At 44.1% G+C, this 27,178-nt stretch overlaps 1 protein-coding gene across 1 annotated transcript in view; it reads right to left on the reverse strand.

Moving 5' to 3' along the window:
- The window catches only part of RYR3 (ryanodine receptor 3), a 345,772-nt gene that overhangs the window by 77,181 nt on the left and 241,413 nt on the right, over positions 1 to 27,178 (reverse strand). Inside the window, exons 52-64 of the mRNA XM_058540531.1 lie at positions 24,896 to 24,974; positions 20,916 to 21,005; positions 19,786 to 19,932; positions 19,529 to 19,591; positions 18,292 to 18,367; positions 18,051 to 18,174; positions 15,533 to 15,648; positions 14,912 to 14,979; positions 13,869 to 13,990; positions 10,157 to 10,206; positions 9,422 to 9,482; positions 7,076 to 7,314; positions 5,625 to 5,706 (exon numbers count right to left, since the gene is read on the reverse strand). Coding sequence (XP_058396514.1) covers positions 5,625 to 5,706; positions 7,076 to 7,314; positions 9,422 to 9,482; positions 10,157 to 10,206; positions 13,869 to 13,990; positions 14,912 to 14,979; positions 15,533 to 15,648; positions 18,051 to 18,174; positions 18,292 to 18,367; positions 19,529 to 19,591; positions 19,786 to 19,932; positions 20,916 to 21,005; positions 24,896 to 24,974 — 1,317 coding nt within the window. The remainder of the gene's footprint in view (positions 1 to 5,624; positions 5,707 to 7,075; positions 7,315 to 9,421; positions 9,483 to 10,156; positions 10,207 to 13,868; positions 13,991 to 14,911; positions 14,980 to 15,532; positions 15,649 to 18,050; positions 18,175 to 18,291; positions 18,368 to 19,528; positions 19,592 to 19,785; positions 19,933 to 20,915; positions 21,006 to 24,895; positions 24,975 to 27,178) is intronic.

Raw genomic sequence — 27,178 nt, forward strand, 5'->3', positions numbered from 1 at the left:
CAGACAATAGGTCTATAATTAAGAATTGGAAGGGCTTACAGTGCTCAAGCCCATCTTGTCTGCCTTCCTCTGTGACTGATCAACTCAAATTGCGCGCTGATGCTGTATATGAAGCCCACTAGCAGAATCCTGGGGAGCTGAGAGTGTTAGGCTGCTTCTTGGTGGATGTTACAGAACCATTGTGGAGAAAACTGCCGGCTACGGAGAGGACACTTAGAGCCAAGAGCAAATGCTTACCTGACTCTGCAATTTTGTGGAAACAGAAAGGCATTCAGCCCTCAGGTGCCCTTTAGCTCCCCACCAAAACCTGTACCCAGGACTGTGTCAATTGCGCTTTACTATGACAGCCAACAATTTCAGCAGCACCAAGAAGTCAGAATGTCAAAACAGTAGGGTCTCTGGACTGGATGTGGATAACGAGCATTTACTCTGGGGTGGGGGTTGGCTAGGGGAGCCACTGTTGACTGAGGAGTAAGCCAGATAGTCTTAACCTTAGCTTTGTCTTCCAGGTAGTGAAAGTCCTTTCGCCATGAATCCAGAGGAAATAGAGAACCCTGAAGCAATGTGATAAAATAACATATCTTGACTGTCTAATCATAAGGATTAGAATCAACCTACAACTTCAGTATAGCATGGAGAAAGAGACACCTTTGAATTGGATTAAAAATGTGATCTTAACTGGTCCTGAAAAAAGGACTTGACAAGACTATCTGGGGGTAGAATCAGAGTCCGCAGGGGGCTAGCCTGAGGGGATACAGAAGTATCCTTGAGATGCTAGAGGAATCTGCTGGACTAGAGAGAGGAAGGAGGGAGAGGGTGGGTGAGCAAGTTGATAGAAAGCTGTGCATTCCTCGGAACCCCCTATAATCTTCAGTCAAGTTACCAAACTTATGAAAAAGTGATCTTTTAATTACTTTAAAGGACAGTTAACATGTATGGTTTCATTCCTTATCTCTGTCTTCTTCTTAGGCTCGGCTTTTAGGGGACTAGCTGACAGCTTATTTGCCGGTAAAGTTTTTGAGCAGATAACTTTAAAGTCAGCCTCTAGCAAGGAAGAATGTCCTCAGCCAGGCAATCACTTCTTAGTTAATGGCACAGTCTTGTTCTTCTCTTGAAGGTTTGCCTGTTAAATCCCCCCATCCAGGTCTGCTCCCGAGGCAGACCAGCAGCCCTTGAACAAAAGAAGCCTTCCTGTGCCCTGAGTATTAATGCTGCCCGGCTTCCCTCTGGAGGCTGCAGCCCTGGTGGGAGGGAGGGGAGTGAGACCAGGGTTCCTCTCTAGGAAGCTTTTGCAACTTGGCTTCACTTCTGAGCAGGCCCCAGGCCAGTCCTGTTTCCCCAACCAGGCTTTCCCTCTCACCACCTCTTCTTCCTCGACTGTTTCCTGTCTTTGCTAAGCTCAAGGTGGTGGAAAGGCATAAGACGAGAGACATCATTCTAACTTCAGACCTGAATGACCAACACCCTCAGTGACAACTGCGGGGAGTGAGGGCCTGTGTACATCAAATACGAGGATCCACACGTGGGGGCTGTCTTTTTCAGTCGTCTCACCATTTTTACCAACCTCAGTGGCCACTGAGGAGAAATACTGTATTTCTTCTCCTCAGTCTCGCCTTTTGAGGAGGAGGAGGAAATAAGGCAATAAATAAGGTGATAAATAAGGCGATGAAGGGGAAAGAAACGCCACAGGGAGAGCATTGATGAAAAAAATTCTGGGAGAAAATCAGGGCTGACGGGGGGTAACGTCAAATCGGAGAGCAAATTTTCATTGGCCCAGGGAGATGAACCTAGCAAGCAGCTGGTCCTGAGTTGCCGTGGCGATAAATTGACTCATTATTTCTCTCTGTTCTCTTTCTCTCACCAAAATTAAAGTCATGATCTCACAAAAGTGGATTTCTAGAAAGTTGGTCTGATTCAAAGGCAATCCTTGGAGTGAAAGACAGTTCTCCGGTGCTGCGCTGACTCTTGACTCGTGGGACATGCATGTCCCTGTCCTCTCTGATATTAATTAGTGACAAATTTGCGTCTCAACAAGCCCGCAACAGGGCATTTTCTAGTCTGGAGCACGCATGATTCTAATTAGCTGCTAGGCCAAGAGGGATAAACAACAGTTCTCCTGGTCGAGCTGCTAAACGTTCTGTCAAAGTAAAGCCCAGAAGTCGGCCAAGTAATGCTTCTTGCTGTGAAATATCGGAGCGAATGACCTTGGCCTCCAGGCCCAAGAGAGACTGAGCAAGCCGGCTGTTATGAAACGTCTCCGGTCATTAGCGCCCCCTAGGGGGCAGTGTGGGTGTTGACCGAGCAGAGCAAGGGCTACAGAAACAGCTCCATAGCAACCAAAGATCTACTTGAAGAGTTATCACTGAATATGGAAACTCTCTTTTTCTCCCCCCTCAGGTCTTACTGCCTAGCACAGTATTTTTGATATAATAGTACTTGGTCAATGGTGACAGTTTGAAGACAGTTCAATTTGTATTTCAGTTTTTATTTCCTAAGTCGATCTCTCAATTTTATTTCCAAGGATTGGGATTTTGCTTCTCAACTGTCTATTTGTCAGGGGCACAGGCTGAGACACAGTCATCATAGCAATAATAATCTTGCCTTGAACATACCTGGTGGTTTGCAATTTCGAAAGTTCCTTCATGTATATTTCAGAGGATGCTAAGGAGAGGAAACCACACGTAGCAGAGGGGCAGAAAGCAGGGGCAGGGCACGGTTCTAGAGAGCAATACCAGTAATCTCAGAGGTTTAGGGAAAGCATGCAACATCTGGTCAGAAACAATTGGTCAAAGGGGACAGGGCAGGAACGAAGAAATATCTCTCAAATGTGATGGGAAAAACACAGTTTTCATTTGAAATAAAATGGAGATTCAATGAAAAAATGGAGACTCAATGCTTGATGGAATCAATTTCCAAACTTAGTTTTCTTGATCAACCCCCATCAAAAGCTCTATCAATTAACCAAATTATCTCCATGTTAAAGAACGTAAGTATTCTCCATGGTTAAACGCGTAAGGCCTTTACCCTTCTCTGAAATTTTGTATCTGAAAACTCCACCTTCTCAGTATTGTCTCAATTAGAAAATATTCCAAAAGAAAGGTCTCTACTCTGCTTCAATGACTTCTTCTGCCTCACAGTCAACTCTATCGCTGAGGTGTCCGGAATCTTTTCCGTCCACAAGGCACATTCAAGCTATAGCTGGAAACCAAATATTTAGTGGTTCTCTTGCAACCTACAGACATTCATCAGCCAAAGAAAATTCAGTAAAAGGTGGTAGAGAAATGGTGGGTTTTATTGTACTTTCCTCCCTAAAACCCACAAGAACTTGGGGAAAAAATGGGAAGAAATTTGGATCTATGCTGAAATTGGAATATGTGTGATAACTTCAAACCGCAAAGTATAGACCAAATCAAAGGAGGATGCTGAAACTGAGACATCCTGTCCAGACCTAGAGCAGAGTGTAGAAATCTCTGGAAGTAAATACGGGGATTTTGAGGAGCCCAGAATATGAGTTTTTGCTTGCAACAATGAGGATTAAGGGTGTGAGCCGGCCCTAGGAGACCTGTTGAACAACATGTGTGTGGGGCTCAGGTTCCATATTGCAGGGTTCCATATTGCAGGGTGGCAGACAGGACCAGAGTAGGGAAGGAGGGTACACGCCATCTACCACAACTATGACCTGACTCCCAGCCTGGAGAAACCACTGGAGGTGAGGTGGAGTGGAAGAGTGAGAAATAACCTGTTTCGTAGCTGCTGACCTAAGTCCTCTAAAGTAGAGAACAAACATACATTAAATCACTAAGCAAAAGTCCCATGACTACAGGATGCACTAAGAAATGAGTAGACTTTTAACTCTATATAATTCTGTACTGTTTGATTTTTTTGAATAAGAATGTCTTACTTTCACAATACAAAAGAAAATAAACAATAAAAGTCATTAATAGTGGTAGCATCGCAACCCTAAGATTTTAAATCTTTAATTCTTTAGTTGCTCCATTAACTAACACAGAGGCAACAGGGGCAGCCTCCATCCAGGTGCTTCTTCAAGACTTGACTTCTACCAACGTGGAGTATAAAACACAGGCACCAATACTCAGTGCTGTGGAGAGCAGATATGCAAGAAAACTGGAATGAATATGTGATTAATGTATAAAAACTCATATGAAGAGCAGTCTTTTTCTGGTCTGACATTTCAAAGTTGACCTTTGGCTTTTTTTTCAAGAGAACAATGCATAAGCTTTTCAAAAAATTGCACAAAGAAACACATATAGATGTATGTATATACACACATAAACGGAGAGAGTAAGAAAAGATATTGAGAAACTATTCACAAATGCTTAATGGAAGAAATGAATTAAAGATACTTTCCCTAAGTGAAATTCAGTATTAAGTGAAAAAATTTTTATTAATTCTCTTGTTGATTTTGTATAAAATGTGGTTGAAAATTTTGTCTGCCCAGTTCCTATTTCTAAATGACAAAACTATTTATCCATATGTTATGATGTAAAACAATAAGGAAAGATATGCAACTATAGCTTTAAAATCATAATCAAAATAAATTAGTCATTGGTTCTTGAACTAATTTCTTGAACTCTGGAAGCTATTTGGAAGCTGTGATTATGAAGACATAGATATTTCTTCAACACGTTTTCTGGTTACTAGTACACAATTTCACGTCGTTAGTTCTTTAGTTCTTGGAGGAGCCGAAGTCGTTTTTCACTTTATTGAGAAATTGCAATTAGAATAACGTAAGTTTTGATGTGAAACATGGATTTATCATTGGTTTGTTTGATAAAGTCATCATAAATTGAGGAGGCACATGGAGCATAGATATCAAAGGGATATTTATATGAAGTAATTTTAAACACAGATTGGATTTCTTCCAGTTTCCTCATGTGAAAAGGCAAAAAAGGAAAAAAAGTCTTTCAAGGATAAGACTAAGTCCAGAGTTTGGTTAATACTGTGTTTATCCTTCTGATCTTCCCTGTGGGTTTAAACAGAACAACACAACACGTGGCATTTGATGCTGAAAAGCAGGGGGTCACCAAAGGCCTGCAATGCTCCAGGCAGATTACAGAGCAAAGTCGGACCCAAGCACCTCGCAAATCAGCTTGTTCAGACTCTAGATTATTGAATAGCATTTCTGCTACCAGCGTGTGGACTTGCTAAAACTATAACTAATCTGACAGCAGAGAATGGTAAAGGTCCAGGGTTGTATCACACAGAAACTCATTAAACACTATAGCAACTGCCTCACGTCCCTTGAGCTTCTCAGCAAGTTTTAACCACAGGAACTCTGGAAGCTATTTGGAAGCTGTGATTATGAAGAAACAGACATTTCTTCAACATTTTTTGGTCACTAGCATCTGACTTAGCTTGGCTATATTGCTCCTCCAGCCACACACATTCACCGGCTGTCTGCACAGAAGTCATAAATCTCAAGAGCCTCATTACACTTCTTACTATCGCCACAAACATTTCATAATCTAGGCTCAAAACCACCATCCCATGTCAGTGAGCATTTTGATTTTGCTGGATCGAAAAGATATTATTAAGTGTTTAAAGACCGTAAGTAACATTTTTTCTGAGCCCAAATGTGTTGGCCTCTTTTGTTCCTTAATTACCTTTCAACATAGATGTTCTTTCCTGTCCCAAGGGAGTAGAGGCTGCACAGTATGTGGTAGCATGAAATCTGCACGTCGCCCACTGAAAAGAACAAATAAGAGCTGTCAGCACCGTGCTCCAATCCAAGCTCTCCACCTCCTGCACATGGAAAGGGTCCACCAACAGAGAAAACGTGTCGGTGTCACCCAAGAGCCAAAGATCTCTCTCTAATGAATATAGCCCCTTTCTCCCCAGATGCTAGTTTCTGAACTGGGAGAGGACACAGTGACAGGAATTGAGCCATCCGAGTTCCTTTGAGGGGCTTATGATGCAGATCACATCGCTGCTCAGGGAAAGGAATCATTTGACTGAGTCCTTCCATAATAGAATTTTTTTTTTTTCCCCCAAAAGAGGGAGACACTGTAGTCAAATTTTGTCTGGAGCAATATTTCCTTCCTTTGAAAGGAAGAATGAAAGAAATTTGAAGTCTGAACGAGCCTTTCATTCATTTCCTAGGAACACATGTACAGTATCCCTTTAGTATCTCTTTAGAGATAGAGCAAAATTCCTCATGTCTACCTGTCCCAAGTTCTCTGATGGGTGCTTTTCAAAATGCAATTCAATCGTGTCATGATTTTGCCTTGTTTCCTAAAGGAAAAGCATGTTCCACTTAGGAACTCACAGAGTTCCATCTTTAGGCTACATGCTCCTCTTAAAGTCTGGAGCTCATAATAAGGCCAGGACTAATTGAACCCAATGAGAACTAATATAATTTTTTACTTTTCAACAAGGAAGTGCATTGTTTCCATGACATGAAATAATGAGTTTGATGTTCCCCCACCCCTCCCTCCTACTCCACGGAAAGAACTGATTTGCAGTTGTTCAGGGATATGGAAGATACAGCCTTAGCTATCAGACAACTGGTTAAATTAAATCATGTGCCAACATTTAAAGTGTGAAACTGAAGCTTGGTGGCATAATATTTGCACAAGGGGGCTGCATATGGTATTAAATGCAAACTAAAATAAAACCAACTGACTATGGTCTTCTGAAGGAACAGATAATGAAATGTTAGTATCCATGCTTTGCTCCTGGTAACCAATGAATAAATTAGGGCTTCTTAACAGAAATATTGGTGTCTGAAAAACCCTGGGAGCAAACCTATATCTCCTGCTGGATTACTCAGATAACCTTTTCAAATTAAGTGGGAGCACGATGGCTGAGAGCTAACCTAGTGGGTGGAAGATTCTGGTCCAGAATAGTAGTGGGAAAAGATTAAATATTATATATTCAAATTTGGGGATTTCTTCCCTCCAAGAGTCTATTACTTCATTTTTAAATCTAAGAAGAAAAAGTGTGGAGTAATTATCTCTCTACTCTGCCCTCAAGGTCAACCTATGTGAATGAGCCGCATACTTCCCATCTATGGCCATGTGCATATAAATCCACCACAGACAGCAATCTGACTCACAGAGTAAATCCATCCCAAACTGATGCTGAGCAACGTGCTCAAAGATGGACGTCAGGATGGGTAGCAGAGCCACGGTGGTGTAGTTAATATTCTGAGAAACGCCTTTAATCTGCGTTCTGGAATGGGTAAACTTCCCGAGCTTCAGGTTTTCCGAAGTCTTCTCTAAGTCTTCCGCAGCGTTTTCAAAGAATGCTCGTAACCCGGCCTTCACCAGCTCGGAGCCTGACTTCATGACAGTCCTGTAAGCAAACAAGGTTCAAAACCAAAGTCTAATCCGAACCTCTGGCCAACCCCCTTCTTGAAACTGGTGACTTGCAGTGCAACCCGGGCAGACATTTGACACTCCAGTCACCCGAGGACACCGTGTCAGGGGGAATGGAGAGAGCAGTTAGCATCCAGGAAGAAACCTGGGTCACACAATCCCCAGAGGGGGCTAGCACCGGGACGGAGTACTCAGTTTGAGGGAATTAGTGCTCAATTCTTCAGGAAATGTAGAGGACGATTTAGAATGAAACTGGTATTGGTCGCCTGCTATCTATCTAATGTTGCAGCTGGCTACATTCTTCTGTAAATATCTAACTAAAAGGAGGGAGAGGGGAGTTTTCCTTGCAGCTCACCATGGGATAAGCAACTTTTAGCTCTCCCTATGATGCAGGACCTCTTAGAGAGAGAGAGAGAATAAAGAAATAAGTCAACTGAAGCTTAGGTTTCTATTAGTTTTCAGGGATGTCCTAGCTTGGAGAAGGGAGCGGGGAGGGACTGCCAGCCCCATTTAAACAGACAGCTTAATCAGCCACTGAACAAACCTTAGAAATGTGACCCATGGGAATGGAGATTAGCTACGGGTATATGGGGTTTTCCCTCAAAACATATATTTTTTTTTTTTGGTGAGGAAGATTGGCCCTGAGCTAACACCTGTTGCCAATCTTCCTCCTTTTGCATGAGGAAGAGTGGCTCTGAGCTAACGTCTGTGCCAGTCTTCCTCTATTCTGTATGTGGGATGCCTCCACAGCATGGCTTAATGAGTGGTGTAGGTCCACCCCAGGACCTGAACCCACGAACCCTGGGCCACTGAAGTGGAGTGCTCTGAATGTAACCACTACGCCACGGGGTCAGCCCTTCAAAACTATTTTATAAAACTTAGAATTGGAACAAAACCTACAAGTCATCTATTACTTTCCATATTTCTACATCTTATTCACAAGATTATGACAGGCTTGCTACAAGGACAGATGCTTTTTATCTACAGCATTTTTGTGATAATTCATCCAACCAACAAGAAAAATAACAAGGAAATACAGTCAGTGGGGATTGCTCCGATCCTGTAAGTATTCATGAGCTCTCTTCCTTACTTTCTAGTCACAGGTTTTGCCAGGAATGATTATCAAACACACTGAACTGCATTTTTAAAAAAGTGGACTCTCTCCCAAGGCATTCTGCATGCTTCTGGAAGTAGATTCCTCAACCCAATGACAAAGGATTTCAGTCTCCTGCGATGTCTTGGTTTGATCCTGCAAACTTTGTGCTGTCCTCATATCTCTACATGTTTGTTTCTCTCAAAAACCCAAAAATCCCCTTTAATTACTCTTAACTGTTTTTTTGATAACCATTCTTAGTTTGTAGGAGATTTTCACCTTCGGCTACTCTTCTGGGTTGGTGCTTCTCTTCTGCACTGGGTTTTGGGATGTGTATCCTCCTCCCGACTTTGACAAGGGCCCTACTTAATGAGTGTGTTAAAGCAAGTTCTCTGTCAGTTCTTTTCACTACTTCTCTCTTTTTTATCTTATATAATCATTTATGTTTATATTACCAGAATTTACATATATATATTTTAAGACATCCTCTCCCCTCCAGCCATCTTTCCTCCCAGAGCTTCAGGCCATAGCTCAAATCCGTCTGTGTCTCTGATCTTTTGGTGGTCACATCTCCCTGCATTTCCTTCCTCGGCCACTTGGAATTCAGAGAGCTGTGGTTCCCCGCTCCAAGGATGCTTATGGCCTCGCCACCCAAGAGGAAGCCCTTCTTTTTTGTGGAGAATTAGGTAAAAAGTGGCACTCTGCCACCTTATATATTTTATCTTCCGAAAGATGAACTTCTCAGCAAGAGACGACAAGAATTGATGAAGGCTCAGATTTAGTGTTCAGGGTGTGCCATGACATGGCTCTCCATCATGTCAACTGAGAAACAGAGGGTGCTAACATTAGGGTGAGCTTCATCTTTTCCCTGACTCCCTCCCTCCCCAGCTCCTGCAGAGCAGTGACAAGTCATCTCTTCAGATAATAAGTGAGAAAAGAGGGTCAGAGAGGGAGTCTTGAGAAACTATTGGAAAAAACCGGGAAGACTTACCTTGTGTCAAGTGTCTGAGCTAAGATGTGAAGACAGCTCACCATCGTAGTAGAATCACTCCCTAGAATCAAAAATATGGCCTGTGACTTCCCAAACCATTCAGCTTGTCTTTTTTTTTTTAGATAGTCAAAAAAATTTTTAAATGGTATGGAAGGGAGAAGGAATGTCCTTTTCACAGCACAATGCCAGCAAATACAAGTACACAAGAATGATTGAATTAGAAAACTTCCAATTTATAAACATGAGTATGACTCGTATGTGGAAGATAGGAAAAAAACCCCAAAACAACAAACACATAGATACAGAGAACAGACTGGTGGTTACCAGAGGGAAAGGGGGCAGAGGGAGGGAAAAAGGGATAAAGGGGGACTTTCATAAGCCTGTCTTTTAAATGCAATCTTCTCAATATGCACAAACCACAGCCCAGCATAACTAACCACCAACACAAAAAGTGCCAGGCCTCTGTTCAGGGACAATGCATTTATCTCTGACAAATCCACTTTATGATGGATGTTAGAGGCAGAGCTTGAAACCTTCACTGGTGTGGAAAATCTGGGCTGTTAAAAGGGTAGAGAGGTCATTTATCACACTTCAGAACAATTTTCTATGGCAAATTTAGGTGACACTAGTCCTAAGGCTCAGGATGTCTGCGGGAGCCACAAATAAAGGCAAAATGCGAGTTCAGGGTAATTACAGGGAGGAGTGCAGCCCTTAGCAATGCTTCTCTTCACTTACCAAAGAGGGAAATCCTGTGTCGAACAAGAGCAGCGAGTTTGCAGAACAGGCTGAAGCAGAAAATGCAAGTCAGAAAGGCACAGAGATTCAAGGACTACTTTGTACCTCCCCCAGTCTCCACGCCGTGAAACAAAGAGCATAGAATGGTACTCTGGGAAGATGCACCGTGTTCCTCCCAAAGACCCCTCTGGACCACACTAGGAGTACATGTGGTTACCGCTGTCTTGTTGGAGAATCATGAAAGGTACCTTGCAGGCAGCTCCAACCTTACAGAAAACAATCCTTCTGCAATAATTATAGTATTTTGCAGTGACCCGGTTGTTGGAAACCATCCCTTGCTATGGGGCACTTTGTGTTGAAATGTTCATTTGTATGACATTCAGGAATAATGAGGATTCTGGAAGGAAGCATGCTTTTTCCATCGTTCCGTTGGATTACAAACCATTTTGTAGCCTTCACTGGGGTTGTGAGGCTTTAGTTGGGAGGTGGGCGAGAAGGTGGCACTGGAAGAAAGTTAATGGTTCAGGTATGGGGGATATTGTGTTGAATAAAAACATTATAAGAAATTGCTTTTCTGTGTCATCTCCTATTAGTCTACGGGCCTGAACAGGTTGCTGTCCTGGCTGTGTCCTTGGAAGCTAGGAAAACCCATCTGCTAGGCTTTTGTGCTTTTTGACCCTACTCTACGCTTTCTCCCATATTTTCTACCATGGAACCACTTGGAAGTTCAGGTGTGTTTTACTGTTTTACTTTCCACAGTGCTTAATAGAAGGCCTGGTACAGTTAGAAAAGAGCCCATAAATGTTTCTGAACATGCTACTGATGGACTCTATCTAGGGACACTATGGCCATCACTTGACCTGTGTTACTGATGTTCTTGGGAGGAGATTCCTCAGAACTCTGACATGATTTGACACCGGCACAGCTAGGCCAGAACTTGGCAATCCCTTCAGAAAGCAGTCCTTCCTGGTGGAACAGAAAGAGGGAAGGTAGAATAAAAACACCTGGTCCAGGCCATGGATTCTAAGGGGAGACTGAGCTGAAGTTCTTCCCAAGGTCTTCTTAGAAGTCATGGGCTTCTTGCCCCACACAGGGAGAAGTCGTTTAGGGTACAGCTCAAATGGAGAAGAATACAACCCCATTGTTGATGGGGATGAAAATTTGCCCACCTCCGAATGGTTTTCAGTTCATGCCCTGGGCCCTTCTGGGCTGTCTACTGGAAATCACAGCCCAAGTCCCTCGCGGGTAGACATTTGTTTTTGCAATGGCGGTAAGTTGGAACCCCCGGCCTAGAGCCTAAGAGAACTTAGAATAAATTAACAGAAATTTGGCAGCCAGCTGGTATGAAATTAACTATGGACTGCTGCTTTTTTCTCTTCCCATGGTGTTTGTTTCTCTTGGAAATACGTATCTGCCGAAGAATTCAGGGAGTTGGGGGAGATGACAGCCTGGCGGAGTATGAGTTCTATGGCTCTGCCATGACTAGCTGGGCTGTCGTGGTGAAGCCACTTAACCGCTCTGGGAGTTAGCTTTCTCGTCTGTAAGTACAGAATAATCATAGGACCCTCTTAGTTTTTAGAAATAGGGGCTGATAAACTCAGTTATTTCTGGTGAATTGCTTCAAAGTGGATGCATGCTCTGTCTAAATACAAAATGACATTTTTCTAAAGCAGATGGTAGGGTTGTTTTGATCCTAATACTAACATGGTTTCCTCTGCTGGCAGAGGTGCTTTCTCAGGCATGCCAAGGCCAGGGCCCGAAACTCCCAGAAGCCCCTTGTTGTACCCTATGGAGCCCATGATTTAAACAGAAGCATTGTCCTTGGCCCAGCGTTATGAGGAGCCAGAGTCCCCAGGCACCTCCCTCCGTCCCAGAATTGGAGGTGATAAATAGAGGGATCACAGGGCAGAGAGTCTGGGAAGCAGGAGTGAATGGCATCAGATGCAGAAGAGGTGGGGCCAGGGCGAAGGATGCAAACAAGAGGGGTCTGGAGACATGAACACGTTCAGTGCAGACACGACTGCTTCTGAGGGATGGCGGCAAGCACTGAGGGATCTGAGAGCTGTTTGCAAGGCTGATCATCAGCTCCGGGTTGTTTTCCAGCCGTGACACATGGCGCCTGGCTGAACAAATGTTACATTTCCATGAATTAATAATCTAAGAAAAATAGATGAAGAAAACAGACACACCTGCCCTCTGTTGGATTACCTGAATGTCTCACTTTGCCCCTCATTTCCCTCACTTCTTACAAAATACACTGGTGCATCCTGAAAATATTTAGGAAATCTTTGGTCAGTAACTGATTCTAGGTTTATCTCGTTTTTCTTTTCTTTTTGTGAGGAAGATCGGCTCTGAGCTAACATCCGATGCCAATCTTCCTCTTTTTGCCGAGGAAGATTGGTGCTGGGCTAAGGTCCGTGCCCATCTTCCTCTACTTTATATGGGACGCTGCCACAGCATGGCTTGACAAGCTGGTGTGTCGGTGCGCGCCCAGATCCGAACCCGCGAACCCCAGGCTGCTGAAGTGGAGTGCGCACGTTAACTGCTAAGCCACGGGGCCGGCTCCTAGGTTTATCTCATTTTGAAAGCACAAGCTCCTCCCTTAATACATGAGATTAAGTAATCACAGTGCAGGGAAAATGGCACTCCATCTGGATTGAGAGGACTGGGCTTTCTTTCTTGCCCTAACTTACTACCTGGGTAACTGTAGGCACTGGAGTGGACCTGACCAAACCTCAGTTTTCCCTTCCATAAAATGGAGATCATAATACACAGGCAGTTCTTAGAATTTAGAGCATTGCGATGTTTCACAATGATACTTACACAAGTGAGCAGTAACTCTTGCATATGAAATACTGAGCTCACTGCTCAGCCATGTTGTGTTTCACAAATGTTAGCTAAATCCCAAGGTGGAATATCCCCCCAAATATGGCGGTATTTAATGGCTGGCCCTTAGAAAATATAATGTACCCTGTTCACCGTCAACTGATGCTAGGAAAAGAGGTGACAGACTGCTTCCATGACAGTCCTTAACTCTTTGCCATTTAGAAGTCTAACCCACTCCTCGTCACTCATAAATAAAGCACAGAGAGAACTTGAGGCATGGTGGAACCCAGCTTAGCCTGATCATGAAGCACCCCCGTTGTTCTTATCTCTGTTGAGATACCCAGAGGTTATGCCTAGTAGAATGAGAACAGAGGCTGGTGCTTTTGATGACATTTTTTTTCCTATTAGGAATTTAAATTGAATTATGTCGCTCTAGATATCAAATCTCAGATCATCCACACCAGGACTTGTAAGATCTGATTCTTTTTAAAAATTTTAATCTTAAAAAGCCTGATAAGAATGGGATTGAAAGCTGTGGTAATGTGTTTCTTCTCAACATTGTGTGTTTGCTTTTCCCAAACTTCAAAATTACCTTTGCCTCTTTCTAAATGTTATTTCAGGATAGAAGTTCACCTGAGTTTATAAATTTTTCCCAAGCCCTACTGATACCCCCAAACAGTGCACTTCTCTTGGTTGCCAAAATAACACATAGATAAGTATGAATAAAATTACTTTTAAAACCAAGGTGATAACCAAAACCTCTGAGCTACCCATCATCAGGCTATAGTTTATTTCTCCAGAAGATTCACCACTTAGTCCCCAGGAGTATGGAGTTTTGTATAAATCACACCAGCACCAAGACCGTCTCTTTCTTTTGTAGACTCACCTGGCCACCATTTCTTTCTCCTTATGGGAGGCATACCCACTGCTGCTAAGTGGCTTCAGAGGTGAAGACAGGAAGTAGAGGTGGTGATTGGTGAAATACTGGTCAACCAGTGGGAGGAGAACCTGGAAAATCCGCCAGAAATTAACTTCTTGGAAGCTAGCCAAAGCTCTTCCTTTGTTTCCTTTGAAAAAGTTCAGTCTCAGTGAACAATAAGCCTCTGAACACTGGTTCTGGAATATCCCAGTTTTCAACACATTTTCCTCTTCTATGCCCTGAAACCAGAAGACTTGGAGATATGTGAAAGGATAGGGCCACCCACTGAGGGACCAAAGAAATATGAGTACGGCCTTGAGTCAGCATTTTCAGGAGAGTCCTATGGGACATCTGTACTTAGACCTGGTTTCTTGGGCACAGCATCCAGCAGGTACACTTGAGGCCTGGCCTGGCACTACTGACCTTGAGTGTTCTGTGTCTGCCTCTCAGACAAGGCTATGCCAAGGCCTTCCATGCATTTAGTCCTCTGAGTAGGGTTGTATGGCAGAGACTGCTCACTGACACCCAAATTCATTTTCCCCTTCTTTCTCTTAGCAACAGAAACCCCAATGTTTTAGCACGGGGTCACCCAGCTAGAGAATGCATTACCCAGTCTCTCTTGTAGGCAGGCGAGGCTAAAACGTCTAAGTTTCCGCCAGGGGGATAAAACTATTTAAAAAAAGTAGCTTGCCCTCCCCTTTCCTTCTCCCTTTCCCACAGATGTTGTACAGGTGAGCCTGTTTGGACCACACTGGCCACACCTTAGGAGATGGTGGAGCATCAGTAGAGGAAGAACTTGGGTCCCTGGGTGATGGTGTGGAGGAGAGCAGGCTGCCTACCTCCTTGGACCACCACCTGCCTTGGCACTGTTCCACGACAGAGAAATACATGTCCATCTCATCGAAGCCATTGGAATTTTGGATATCTTTGTTGGATCAGCTTAACGTGTACCCCAAATTGTATAGATCCTAAGAAGAAAGTAATTTGGTTAAGTGCAGAGAGCCACTTACTTTGGCAAAGAATTTGATCTCCTGGTCATGGGGAGACTTTTCTGTTTTCCCACTGCTGACAATGGCTTCTACAAAGACAAAAGTAACACAAAGTTGGCCAGAGTTAAAGAAAACAAAAACAAAAACAGTCACAGCATTTTAGAAACAGAGCAGCTTTTCCAAAGGTCATGAAAAGGCCATCTGATTTTACAAATTATCTTATATTTTACAAAGCACTTCCCAATCGTGCTGGTGAGTTGTTTCTTGTGTCAGTTCTCTAAACTGCTTCACTACCCTTTCTCCACTTTATGGATGAGAAAGCAGCTTTAGGGAGGTTGAGTCATATGCCCACAACCACCAAGCAAAACAATGGAAAAGTTAAAATTGGATGAGTTATATGAAAAATGGAAAATGGTTCAATCAAACGCAGTAGGGGAACCAAGGAGGAAACTGATTTTTTTAAGCTGGGGGGAAAAAAATTCTCAGCTACCATTTTGTCCCTAAAACCATATGCCTAAATGAATCATGAACACCTGCAACATGAACACATCATTCCTTGATAAAGGAATATCAAATTGTTTTTGATGCTGTGAGTTATTATGAGAAGTACACATTTTTGTGATATTTCACAATGACACTTACCCAAATGGGCAATAAACTCTTGAGCGGAATCAACATATTTCAGAATCTTCTTCAAAAATTTATAGGCAAATCTCTTTTCCATGGAGGAGGCATCCAGCTCCATATCCTTGATACCTCTAGGTTGGAAATGAGTAAACCCCAGGAAGATAACAGAGATAACAACGTGACTTTGGAGCATCAGCATCCTACCTGTGTCAACTTTATTTTCCCAGTGTGAATCTGGCTTAGTGAGCAGAGTCATCATCTGACTGATTTCCCCTTGCACTTGGAACTTGCCTCTGTGAGCACCCAACATCTGCACTACAGTAATTTGTGAAAAGATTTTTCAGAAAGATCTTTATCATTCATGCAGCAACTATTGAGCTGGGGATAAACCAGAGACGCAAACCAGAATCCCTGCCCTCATGGAACTTACATGCTAGCTGGAAACAGACACAAACAACATATAAAACAAAATATAAATTATGTGGGATGCTAGAAGTTCATAATTTTGTGAAAAAAAGAAAAATTAAAGCAGGACAAAAGGGCCCAGGAGTGCCTGAAGTGGGGGCAAGCACTGTAGTGTCACGATGGGTAATCAGTGCTGGTCTCATGGGGACATCTGGGGAAAGAGCTTTCCAGGCACGGGGCGTGGTGGTGCAAAGGTCCTGAGGCAGGAACATGCACCCTGGGTTGAAGGAATATGGCAGAGGTTAGCGTGGACAGAACGGAAGTGAGCAGGCAGCGAGAGGGGTGTGGGGCGAGCAGTGGAGTAAATCGTTAGGGCCCTGTGGGCCAGCCTTAGAATTTTGTTTTTGCTCTAGGATGGGAAGCTATTGAAAGTTTTGAATAAAGGAACGATATGATATGTAACAGAATTACTCTATTGTTAGGTTTAAAATTGACTGTGGGGAGCAAGTGTTGAAACAGGGAGCCCTGGGTGGAAGGTTCCTTCAGCAAAGATAGTGACAGCATGGAGGGGGTGAGAAGTGGTCAGAGGTAGAACCATCAGGATTTCCTGAAGGATTGGTTGCGGGTTGGAAGAAAAGGAGAAGAGTCAAGGTTTTTGGCTTGAGCACCGGGAAGAACGGGCTGCCATGGAGCGATGGGGAAGCTGAGGGTGGAGAGATCCGAGGCGTGGGGAGCAGGCAACCAGGAATTCTCCGTGGTGACAGGGATCTGGCTTCCTCATCTGTACACGGGCTCTGGCACATGGTAAATAGCTACTAGGATATATTTGCTGAATCCAATTATCTTTTTCCTTTTTTCCCCTATTTCTACGATTTCCTATTTAGTCATAGTAAAGAGGAATTTTTCATTTCTGTGAGCCAGTTATTTATCCGCAAATCACAGTACACATTCATCTTGGTGTTAAGAACAGGATTAAAATGACGATGGGAGTCTTTCTCAAATGCTTCCCCAGAGGCTGTCTCCTGCTGCCTGACCTTTCCTGCTGACAATACGGCAAATAAGTTTTATTATTTTTTCATATGAGCTACAATGGAAATATTTGTATAGATTTTTATTTGGGTTTTTGCCATTCAGTGGCGAAAATTCTGTAGGAAACCAAAAGAGGAAACAGCAGCTGGCTCAGCAAACATTTCTTTTAGGAGGAATGGCTATATCAGAATGGGAACGCTAGCTTGTTTTTCAAAGGACTCAGCAAGCATGACCCTACGAAGCACAGCCTACCATTGACATTTGACCTTCTACCTTTAAGACTTAAGCAGCCAAGACCATCCTCATATAAAACATTATGATAAACATAAGTTTGAGATAAAATGTCTTAGAAAAGCACGATTCATTCAACCTCTCTAGTGGAGTTGTGTCTTCATAAGAATCAGTTCCCTTTGTTCAAAGACTGTTTATGTCAGTTATACTTACTCGTATTACATAATTTAATTAAACATGTAAAACAACAAAATAAAAGTATGAAGAGAACCGTTGATTCTATGAGAACTAAGGTGCATATTTTGCAAAGACCTACAATTGCAAGGTTCCCAATACACGGTTTTTGAATCAGGTACGAGTGAGACAGCTGTAAACGATAGGGGAGGAAATGGAAAAAAAAAAACACCTAGAAGAATACCGCACTTACATTGTTTTGAATGTGCCTTAATTCTCCCTGCTCTTTAAACAAGCCCAAATTCCAGAGCTTTGAGGATGCATTATGGATGTTGTTTATAAATCCAATTGGTAAAACAACATACAAAGACAGGTTTTGGGGCCTATAGCACAAGATTTGTGAATGATGCATGTTTATATGTTTGAAGTTAAAATTAAATGTGTAAAGTATATATATATAATTTGTCACGATTCTTTGCTGTAACTGATTTTTAAAAATTGATATCGAGCAGTCCCGTTTATGTCATAAAGGAGGGCTTCAGTCTCCAAAATACAAATTTTCTCATTTCAAAAGACTCAACGGCTATCCTTACTCTGATCCATGTTGTAGGCAGGTGATTAAACACCTAGAGAGGGAGAGACCACGCCCACAAGCCCGCCCCACCCCACTAACATCCTCTGGAAGATGACTTACCTAGAAACGACGATGCCATTCACTTGGAGGAATTTAAACAGGTCCTGCGCCTTCTCTCGGTCCCTGAACTTTTCCTTGGCAGTCAAGGTGTCATATGGTACCAAAAGAGGGTGACTGCCACCACCTGGGGTCAGTAAAGTGAGAGATGACAAAATATTTGGCTCTCCCTTTGCACTTCTAAGAAACACATACCTGCCCCCCCAGCTCACCTTCGGTGGGGGATGTTGTAAACCTGGCTCACCTTTGCTCTCCAGCTCCAGCTTCTTCTTCTTGGCCCAGATATTGTGATAGTTCTCAGCCACGACCTCCACCATTCCCTGTGTCCCACCAAGGAGATGATAGTCAGAGAGACGGCAAGAAAGAAAAATGGGTTCATATCTGCCAGGCTATTTCAGGCAGCCTTGGGAACAGAACACCACCACACGCTAACGGCACATTGTGGAGTGTCTCCCATCATTAATTAGTCTGTGCTTATGCACCTCATTAGTTTTATATCTTCTCATACACACAGAAAACAATTTCTAATTCTGTCCTTCCCTTGTAACTTATTATTCTGGCAGTTTGATGCATTTAGGAGAAACACACATTTCCATTTGAAACTGCATTCTGGAGGCATTTCATTTGTCATAGAAGTTCGGTATCTTATTTCCGACCTGAGATAGGGAGCTGGAAGTGGGGGTCAAGCAAAAATCTAGAATTCCTGAAAGCCTTTAGCTTAGCAATTAAGAATAATCACATGTAGGAGAAAAGTGCTGCAAATAAGATTTGTCAAATAGAATCCATCTATATAAGGCTCATAAAACAGTGACCTGAAATGAAGGATGGCCTAAGATCCAAAGGGTTGGTCTGATGGATTCTTTGAGGAGTAAATGTCCCAGGCTGGGCCTGCCATGGCCACCAATGTGCGCAGGAGGGAGAAATGGGAGGAGGCAGCTCAGGGCTTTTGAGTCCATCCTCTTGGTTGTACGTCCCTAAATCCTGCAATGGTTGCTTGTCTGCACCATCATGGGCAATGTGAGTGAATTCACTATGGGATAGGCACATGTCCTTACATTTGGGGGGACTTCCCGGGACCAGGTGAGCATCCCCACCCAAGAGTTGTTTCACATATTTTTCCCAGCTGTGATTAGTTTTGTCACTAGTTATTTCTCCAGCTGTTATCAGTCTGTGTTGGGTTTTACTACAGTAATTTGCTGTTTGTTCTTCCTTTTATTGAGTCATCACCTGTGATGATGTCCCCGGAAGGAGTGTAAAGCCTCACTCTCTTAGATGATGGGCTAATTCTGCTGAGACTTTCCTTGTGGTCTCTGTACCATGTGAACCTCTTCAATTTTGATATTTTAGTGGTGATATGTTCTAGGCATTCTTTCCTTTCTTTTTTTTTTAAAAATTTTTTAACTCTTTGGAGGGTAATATGTCCTGCACTTGAGGGGTCTTACAAAGCAAGTTATTGCTGTTCTAAAAGCATCAGCACTAACCTGGAGCTCTCTGGAGAGCACGACATTGGACAGGTCCAGGGGAGCAGGGCTGTAGCTGTTGCCCTGGGAAAGCAGAGGCAGAATCATTGGGTTTGCCATTATTTTCCTTATCCTTACCAGCATCCCCGACTTCAGCTGCCAAAGATGTGTCCCAAAAGATTGTTTGTGGTTCTCGCCCCTGATACCCCGTGGAGAGCTTTCCCAGATTCTCATGGGCTCAGCTGGCCCAGTGTCGGCCTCTGGGCATGATGTCATACCTGGCTGGCCTGGGACACGCTGCGAAGCTTCTCATTTTCCCGCTGTTGAACTAGGGCATCTCCTTCTTTGGTCCTCTCTATCGTCCAGCCCACGGCCAGCATGGTTTTCAGGGACTCCCTGGCAGGCCAGCGATAAATTTCCTTCTCCTGGAAGAAAATGTGTGCAGAAGAGCTTTGCAGAGCACACCCTGGCACTCTGACCACCCTGTATCCCTGGGGAAGTTGGACCCCGAGGTGGACAGGAGTGCTAATTGGCTCCAGTCTCCTCGCACTACATCAAAATACCCTCTGCAGCATCTCACCTGAAACCTGTAATCAGTCTTTCTGATGTTAAGAGACCCTACAGTCTCCTCTCTTCAAGGGGAATGTACCAGACATTATCAAAGGTTTGTGGATATAGAGGGCAAGAACAGGAGAGCAACTCCTCATGTTCTAGTAGCTGTTTAAGATGGGATGTTCTCAAAATGCACTTGCACAAAGCTCTCCTTTGAGCTTGAGAAACAGAATTTCTTAGATCTAGAATTTTCTTTAGAGCTATGCACAATTTTATAGATGGTCAATATGTATACAAAGATACACATGCCATCATTTACATGTGATACTAGACCTAAAGCTTACAAAGAACTCTTCTTACTGACTGCAGGATAGGAATTCAGAGCTGTGTTTAACCAAATTTCTTAAAAATACCCCAAGAGACCTGTCCATATTTCCTTGGGGACTCTCTTCTCTACTCCCTTTATCTTCCATGATTGGAAATCATTTCTCTCTGAATTTTCTCTAGCAATTCACCACCCCCCAACCCCCCCACCTCAACAATTTAACCAAAGCCTTTCCTAGTTCAGTTGCAAGTGAACTACAAATCCATTTTGGCCCAGCCTCTAAGTGCTGACTGGGGCTTCTTTCGCCACAGGGCTCTCAGAGCCAAAGAACAGAATGTAAGGCTGGGCTCTTGGAAACCGGTTCTAGGGCTGTTGCCCACTGGTGAGCTCCCAAGGAGTATACCTAGTTCTGGAAAGTCTCTAAGGAACTGGAGGGTGACTGTGACCTGAACTCCTCTGACCATCTGATACAATTTCCAAGGAAGGAAAATCATCATGGCCACTCAGCATTACCAGAGGCCGGTTCCTTACCTTCTCTGTTAACGTCTTGAAAGGCCTTATCAATGGATGGGTCTTCACATTTTCATCCAGGGAAATTCCGTATTTCCATCCATTCTGACTCTGTAGAAATGTTCTCAGTTTAAATCCCCTTGGCACCCAAAGAGCCCCGCTGTGTGACCCAAATCCATGCTTCTATTTTCACTGAATGAAATAACGGGATGTGACAGAGCTTGGAAATTCCCCTTGAAAACGTCTAATTGATGCTTTAAGGCCGTCAGGCTCTCTGCCCCCTGAATCTTGAACTCTGCTCCTTTATCCCTTCTTGCTTTAGTTGCTGTCCACTCCACTTACTCACTTGTGTTTCAGACACACTTGAGACAGACTCTCAGAGTCAAAAGACTCTGAGAACAATGATTCTTGAGTTCGTGTGTCACGTTCACAGGCAAGGACAGATGTCAAGGCTAAAAGGCCCGTGAGGACTGGACTGCCTGCCCACGGCATGGAGGGGGCTGATTTGGTTTGCACCCCTTGCCCACCAAGCCCATACCAAATTGTAGCAATGCATGCTTCCTAGAGTCATAGAAGTTTAAGAATTTCAAAAGTCACTCAACAAATATTGGTTGAATGACTACTACAGTATGTGCCAGGCTCTGTCCTCGGCACTGTGGATACACAGACAAGTAAGAGTCCCTGATTTCCATAACCTCATGGCCCATAGCTTCCTACTGCTCCTCAGTCTCTGCCTCTGCCCCCTGTTAATGTGTGTGTTTCTCCAGTTTCTGTCCTTTCTCAAGAGGCACACTATCCCTGGGTGATCTAATCTAGGCCCATGGTCCACAAATGGACTAATCTCAAATCTGTATTTCTAGCCCAGATCTCCCTCCTAATTTCCAAACCTATTTAAGCTCTGCTTGGATGTTCCACAGGTACCTCTCAACATGTCTGAAACAGAACCCAACATTTTATTTCTCTATATGGCTCCTCCTCTTGAGTTCCCCGTATTTCCATGAATGGCACAAGCTTACACTCACTTTCCAAGCCAGAAATATGGGCATCTTCCTTGATACCCCCTTCTCCTCTGCACCTTCTCACATGGCTTCAACCTCTGAGACCTATTCATTTGTCTGCCTCTCCCTAGCTTCCCTGCCAGTATTTTAGTTCAGGCCCCCACCAGCTCTCACCTGGATCACTGCAATAGCTTCCTAAGCTGTCTCCCTGCCTCCAGTCTCGCCACCTCTGCATAAACTCCATTGTGTGTTTTTTGTGTGTGTGAGGAAGATTGGCCCTAGCTAACATCTGTTGCCAATCATCCTCTTTTTGCTTGAGGAAAATTGTCGCTGAGCTAACATCTGTGCCAATCTTCTTCTATTTTGTATGTGGGTCACCACCACAGCATGGCTTCTGAGTGGTGTAGGTCCACACCTGGGAATTGACCCTGGGCCACTGAAGCACTGAAGTTAACCAGTGGGCCACAGGGCCAGCCCAGAACTCCATTTTTTATACAACTATCAGATGATATTTATAAAACCACCCTGATCAGGGCACTCTACTGCTTTAAAATTTTCTGACTTCCAGCTGCCATCATGGTAAAATCCAAACTCTTTCTGGCCTCTAAAGCTGTAGCAAAGATCCTGTTGACCTCTCCAGACTCATCTCTCACCCTTCTTTCCCTGCCCTCCTCCATGATCCTGCCATATCAAACTATGGCTCCCTAAAGCTACCAAACTCTCTCTCGCTTCTCTGAGTCTGCAACTGCTGCTCCTATGGCCTGCAATGCACTTGCTTCCCTGTGTCTGAAGAACCACCCATCCTTTATTACATACTGTAGATGTCACCAGCTCGAGGAAGCATCCCTGGACCCCCACTATTGGATTAGGGACCCCTCCTATGCGCTCTAATCCTGCGCTCATGCCCATCACAGCACTGAACAACCCATACCACAAGGGCTGGTTTATTTTGTTTCTCCCACAAGCCTGTGAGGTTCTTGAGGGCAGGGAAAAATATCCCTTTCCTTGTTAGAAAATCAATGCCCACCTGGCAATGGTGAGCAACCATATTTCCTTGTAAACATGAAGCTGACAGTCTAGTGGAAGAGAGAGATATTAATCAAATACCACACCAGTAAATGTATCGTTGAGAACTGGTATAAATGTATAATTGTTATAAATATAACCATATAAAATCACTATAAAAATACTATGAAGGAAAAGAGCAAGGTGCTAAGAAGGCCTGTATCTGAGAAATCTGGGGAAGAGGCATCCCAGGAATTCACACTTGGATGGATGTTCGAAGGATGAGTTGGTGAGTGGTGTGTGCACGTATGTGAGTGCAGATGGGTACGTGGCTCAGACAGAGGAGGGTTTCAGGCACGTGTAGTATGCATGTGCGTGTGCGTGTGGGGGTGTGTGGGTAGGGGGCTAAAAGCAGGGCATGTGGCTGGAGGGCAGGAGGTGAAGGGAGAGATGAGGCTAGAGATGCAGAGGCCAGATCTGGTAGTGCCTATCAGGCCATAGTAAGGATTTTGACCTTTATATTAAAAATAGTTAGAAGCTATTAAGGGATTTTAATAAGGAGAAGTGGCTGGGCCAGAGAGCAGTGGTAGAATATGACCAAATTTGCACACGGAAACTATCAACCGCCTGCAGCGTGAAGAACAGACTGGAGAAAACGCACGTGGGCAGACTAGTTAGGAGGTTATCACATCGTCTGGGCAAAAGATGATGGTAGCCTGGATTAAAGCCAGGGCATGGGGAGAGAGAGAACTCTACAAAAATTCAAGAGAAACGGAGGAGGTAAAATCCACATGGTGAGGGAGGGACTGGATATTGCTATGGATACGTGGAGGCATCCCTTTCCCCTAACTGATAGGCTGGTCAAATGGGCATATGTACAGAGTGCTGAGAAAACACAGACGCTCTGGAGCAAGGGTCAGCAAACTACAGTCCTTGGGCCAAATCCCACCAACCACCTTTTATAAATAAAGTTTTATTGGAACACAGGCACGCTCCCTTACGTGTTGCCATGGCTGCTTTTGTGCTACAACAGCAGAGACGGGTAGTTGCAACGGAGACTGGCTGGCCCACAAAGCCTAAAATGTTTACTATCTGGCCCTTTACAGGAAAAGTTTGCTAACCCCAGCTCTAGAATCATGGAGTATTAGCCCACTCTACAGTTACAATGATTGTCGTTATCATCAGCACCCACAGGCACTCAGGAAAGAGTAAGAGCTGAGCCCAGACCATTATGGAGGCTGAGCCAGTGGTTCAAGGTGTCCCATGCCCAGGGCAACCGCATGGTGGTGCTTTCTGTGGCCTCGCTGTGGGGATGGCCCACCATCACATGCTGTAAGCTGCAGTTGAGCAATGGCGCCAATCTTAGCTGGCTGCCCACAGGAATCCTGGATGTCTTTGGCACATTCCTCCCACTTTGCCTGCCAGCATTAAAGGGCTGACAGAGCAATTAAACTTATTAAGCAGCCTGACCTCATGTGGTGAGGAATTTTAAACACCAGATGGACAGGCTTTTTAATGAAGGAGGGTCTGGAAGTTCTGCCGCTGCCTGCCATAGGAAGACGTGTATCCTCCCTGGAATAAAATTCAGCTTCCTAGCCAAATGCAAGGGAAAGGCTTTCAATTTCGTTTTCCCTTTTCCAACGCTACATTCAAAGAAAAAATTTAATGAAAGCCTCCTGCCCCACATTAAGCATTTATGTCAAACACACACAAGCACGTGCTTGGGCACAAACTCCAGGAACTACAATGTTAAGAAGTTAACACTCCCAGAATCGATCATTTTCTTGAGAAATACAAAAAGCAGGACTAGCAGCTGCCGCTGCCTGTTTCTCCGACTTCCACCAACCCTGGGAAATTGCTGCTCGGAAATAATGAATGCTCTTGGCACGGCGAGTCTGTCACTTAGACAAATCAGGCAGATTTCCAGGATTGGACCCTTTAATGTTCTTGAGCTGTTTTTTTTCCCCTGACAATTGTCAGTTGGATGATAATCCCTACCTTGTCACAGGCCCATTTATCATGTGAATGCTCAGCATACTTGGTGACGATGTATTCCAGTTTTTCAGGCAAGGAGAAACTGTGAAACGAGGAAAAAAAAATTACAATCTCCCCAAGCACTTCAGCCAGATGTGCTGAAAAGTTGGCCAGAACCAACAGTCAGCTGGCAGAGTTGGATTTGATCAACCAGCTAACCCCAAAGCTGAAGTGGACTCCAGACATAGTGAACTTCCTGAGCTCAAGATGTGTCATATTCAGGACTAGGTCACACACACACCCACGGCTTATCAGACGTCTCTGCTGACACCTCTGCTACACAGGTGGCCTCCCTCCAGTGGCTCTGGGTTCCCTTGGCTCCTGGAGAATCTCTTTGGCTCCTGGGCCAGATCTGTCCAGGTTAGACAGCAAGAGTCCCTTCATCCAAAGACACTGGCCTGTCGTCTCACAGCTCCAATCTGGGAATGGCAGACATGGGCGGCTGGAGGACCAAATAATACAAAATAGAGCTTGTCTACGTTTTTGGGTTCCATGACTCATGTTTAAATACTAGAGTTATGGAAGTAAGTATAGAGTAGACACCTGTTGTTTCTGTTAGTCCAGCAGCTTTCGTCTCTTTTGTTCGTAACAGCACCTCCATTTTCCCTTAAGGAGCACGTCTTCCTGCAGTGCACACAGGCTCATCGGGAATGGGCATCTGAATGGCCAATCAGACTCACTCTCCCTGGAATTTGAATCTTGAATCGGGTAAGACCAGGGCAGCAAATGCTTCAAGTGATTCATCCAATGGGGACACATTGAGATTGTCCATTCGGTCGCTCTGCCTTGATTCCTCTCTGCTGAGGCCTGGTTAGTCAGCCTCTCACTAGGTGTTAAAAATGACCCCGTATCCTTTTCTGCTTAAGTTAGCCAGAGTCTGTCCCCATTACTCACATCACTTGAAGAGCCATACTGATGTCAAAGGTATAGTGAAGATATCAGAACTCTCAAAGAACATGGAGCCACTCATCATCAGCACACAATTGCTAGAGGACAGCCCTGTCTCATAATGTTTATAAAAGCATTCAAGTTATTACACCATTTGTCATCCTGCAGCACACTTATCCTTTCATAGGGTGACATTCTCCAAAGTCAGCACCTGCCTTCTCTTTGGCCCCAGCCTCTTACTCCTTCCTTACAGCGGGTTCAATTCTCTTTCCCACCATCCACTCAGCTCAAGGCTCCATCTGATGGAATGTGTACTTAATTTTCCCAGAGATGAATTTTATACCTTACCAAAGCTGACAGCCCCTGGGGAGGACTCAGGCTATGCTTCTCATATGAGAACTACTGCCACAGAGCACAAGTCCAAGGGGCTCACAGAGGATGTCTGGCTTTCCCTGCTCATTCTAAGGCAGTTTTGGAGCTCTTCCTTTAAAACGCACCTGGAGATGAAAACTGTGTGACCTGTGACACATGATCATAACTGGGGCAGAACTGCTACAAGCCAAAATTGAGCACATGTTGTCCAATATTTTGCCCATGGCCCAATCTTCACCAGTGAGGATTGCTGGAGAATCAGAGGAAGAAATTAAAAGGTGCTATTGTAGGTTATTCCAAAGTTCCATTTCTTGGCATGGCAAAGAGCAGGTCCAGCCTCTCAAATAAGGAGCCTATGCTGTTCTTTTCTTTTTTTTTTTGGTGAGGAAGATCATCCCTGAGCTAACATCTGTGCCAATCTTCCTCTATTTTGTATAGGGGATGGCACCACCGCATGGCTTGATAAGTGGTGCATAGGTCTGTACCTGGGATCTGAACCTATGACCCCCAGCCGCCGAAGCAGAGCGTGCGAACTTAACCACTACACCACTGGGCCAGCCCTGCTGATGCTGTTCTGCCACACGCTGAGGCTTTGCCGGAGCTCAGCTGAGTGTTATTTATGGGGTTGTTTTGATGTATGACGCTATTAGAACTGTACAGGCCTAATTCACAAAGAGCGAAGATTTTGTCAAAAAACTCATTAATAAATTAATTGCATCATTTGTCAGGGTGGTTCTTGCAATGCCTCAGGCGACATTTATTTGTGGAGAGCATCCATCTCTTATAATAAATAAACCAACCCCACCTTTCAGAAAAGAAAGCCTAGAATATAATAATACAGTATATAATCAGATACAGATGGATTAAGCGTTCAGAAGTTGAGGACAAAATCCAGTGCCTGATGTGACTTGTAGTGTCAAGGGAAATGATGAACAGTGTTGGCAGGAGGGAAGGAAGGGAAGCTTAAATTTCTTGCTACCTTCTGCA

This window comes from Diceros bicornis, chromosome 5 (genome assembly GCF_020826845.1).
Source record: "Diceros bicornis minor isolate mBicDic1 chromosome 5, mDicBic1.mat.cur, whole genome shotgun sequence".
Taxonomy (NCBI): Eukaryota; Metazoa; Chordata; class Mammalia; order Perissodactyla; family Rhinocerotidae; genus Diceros; species Diceros bicornis.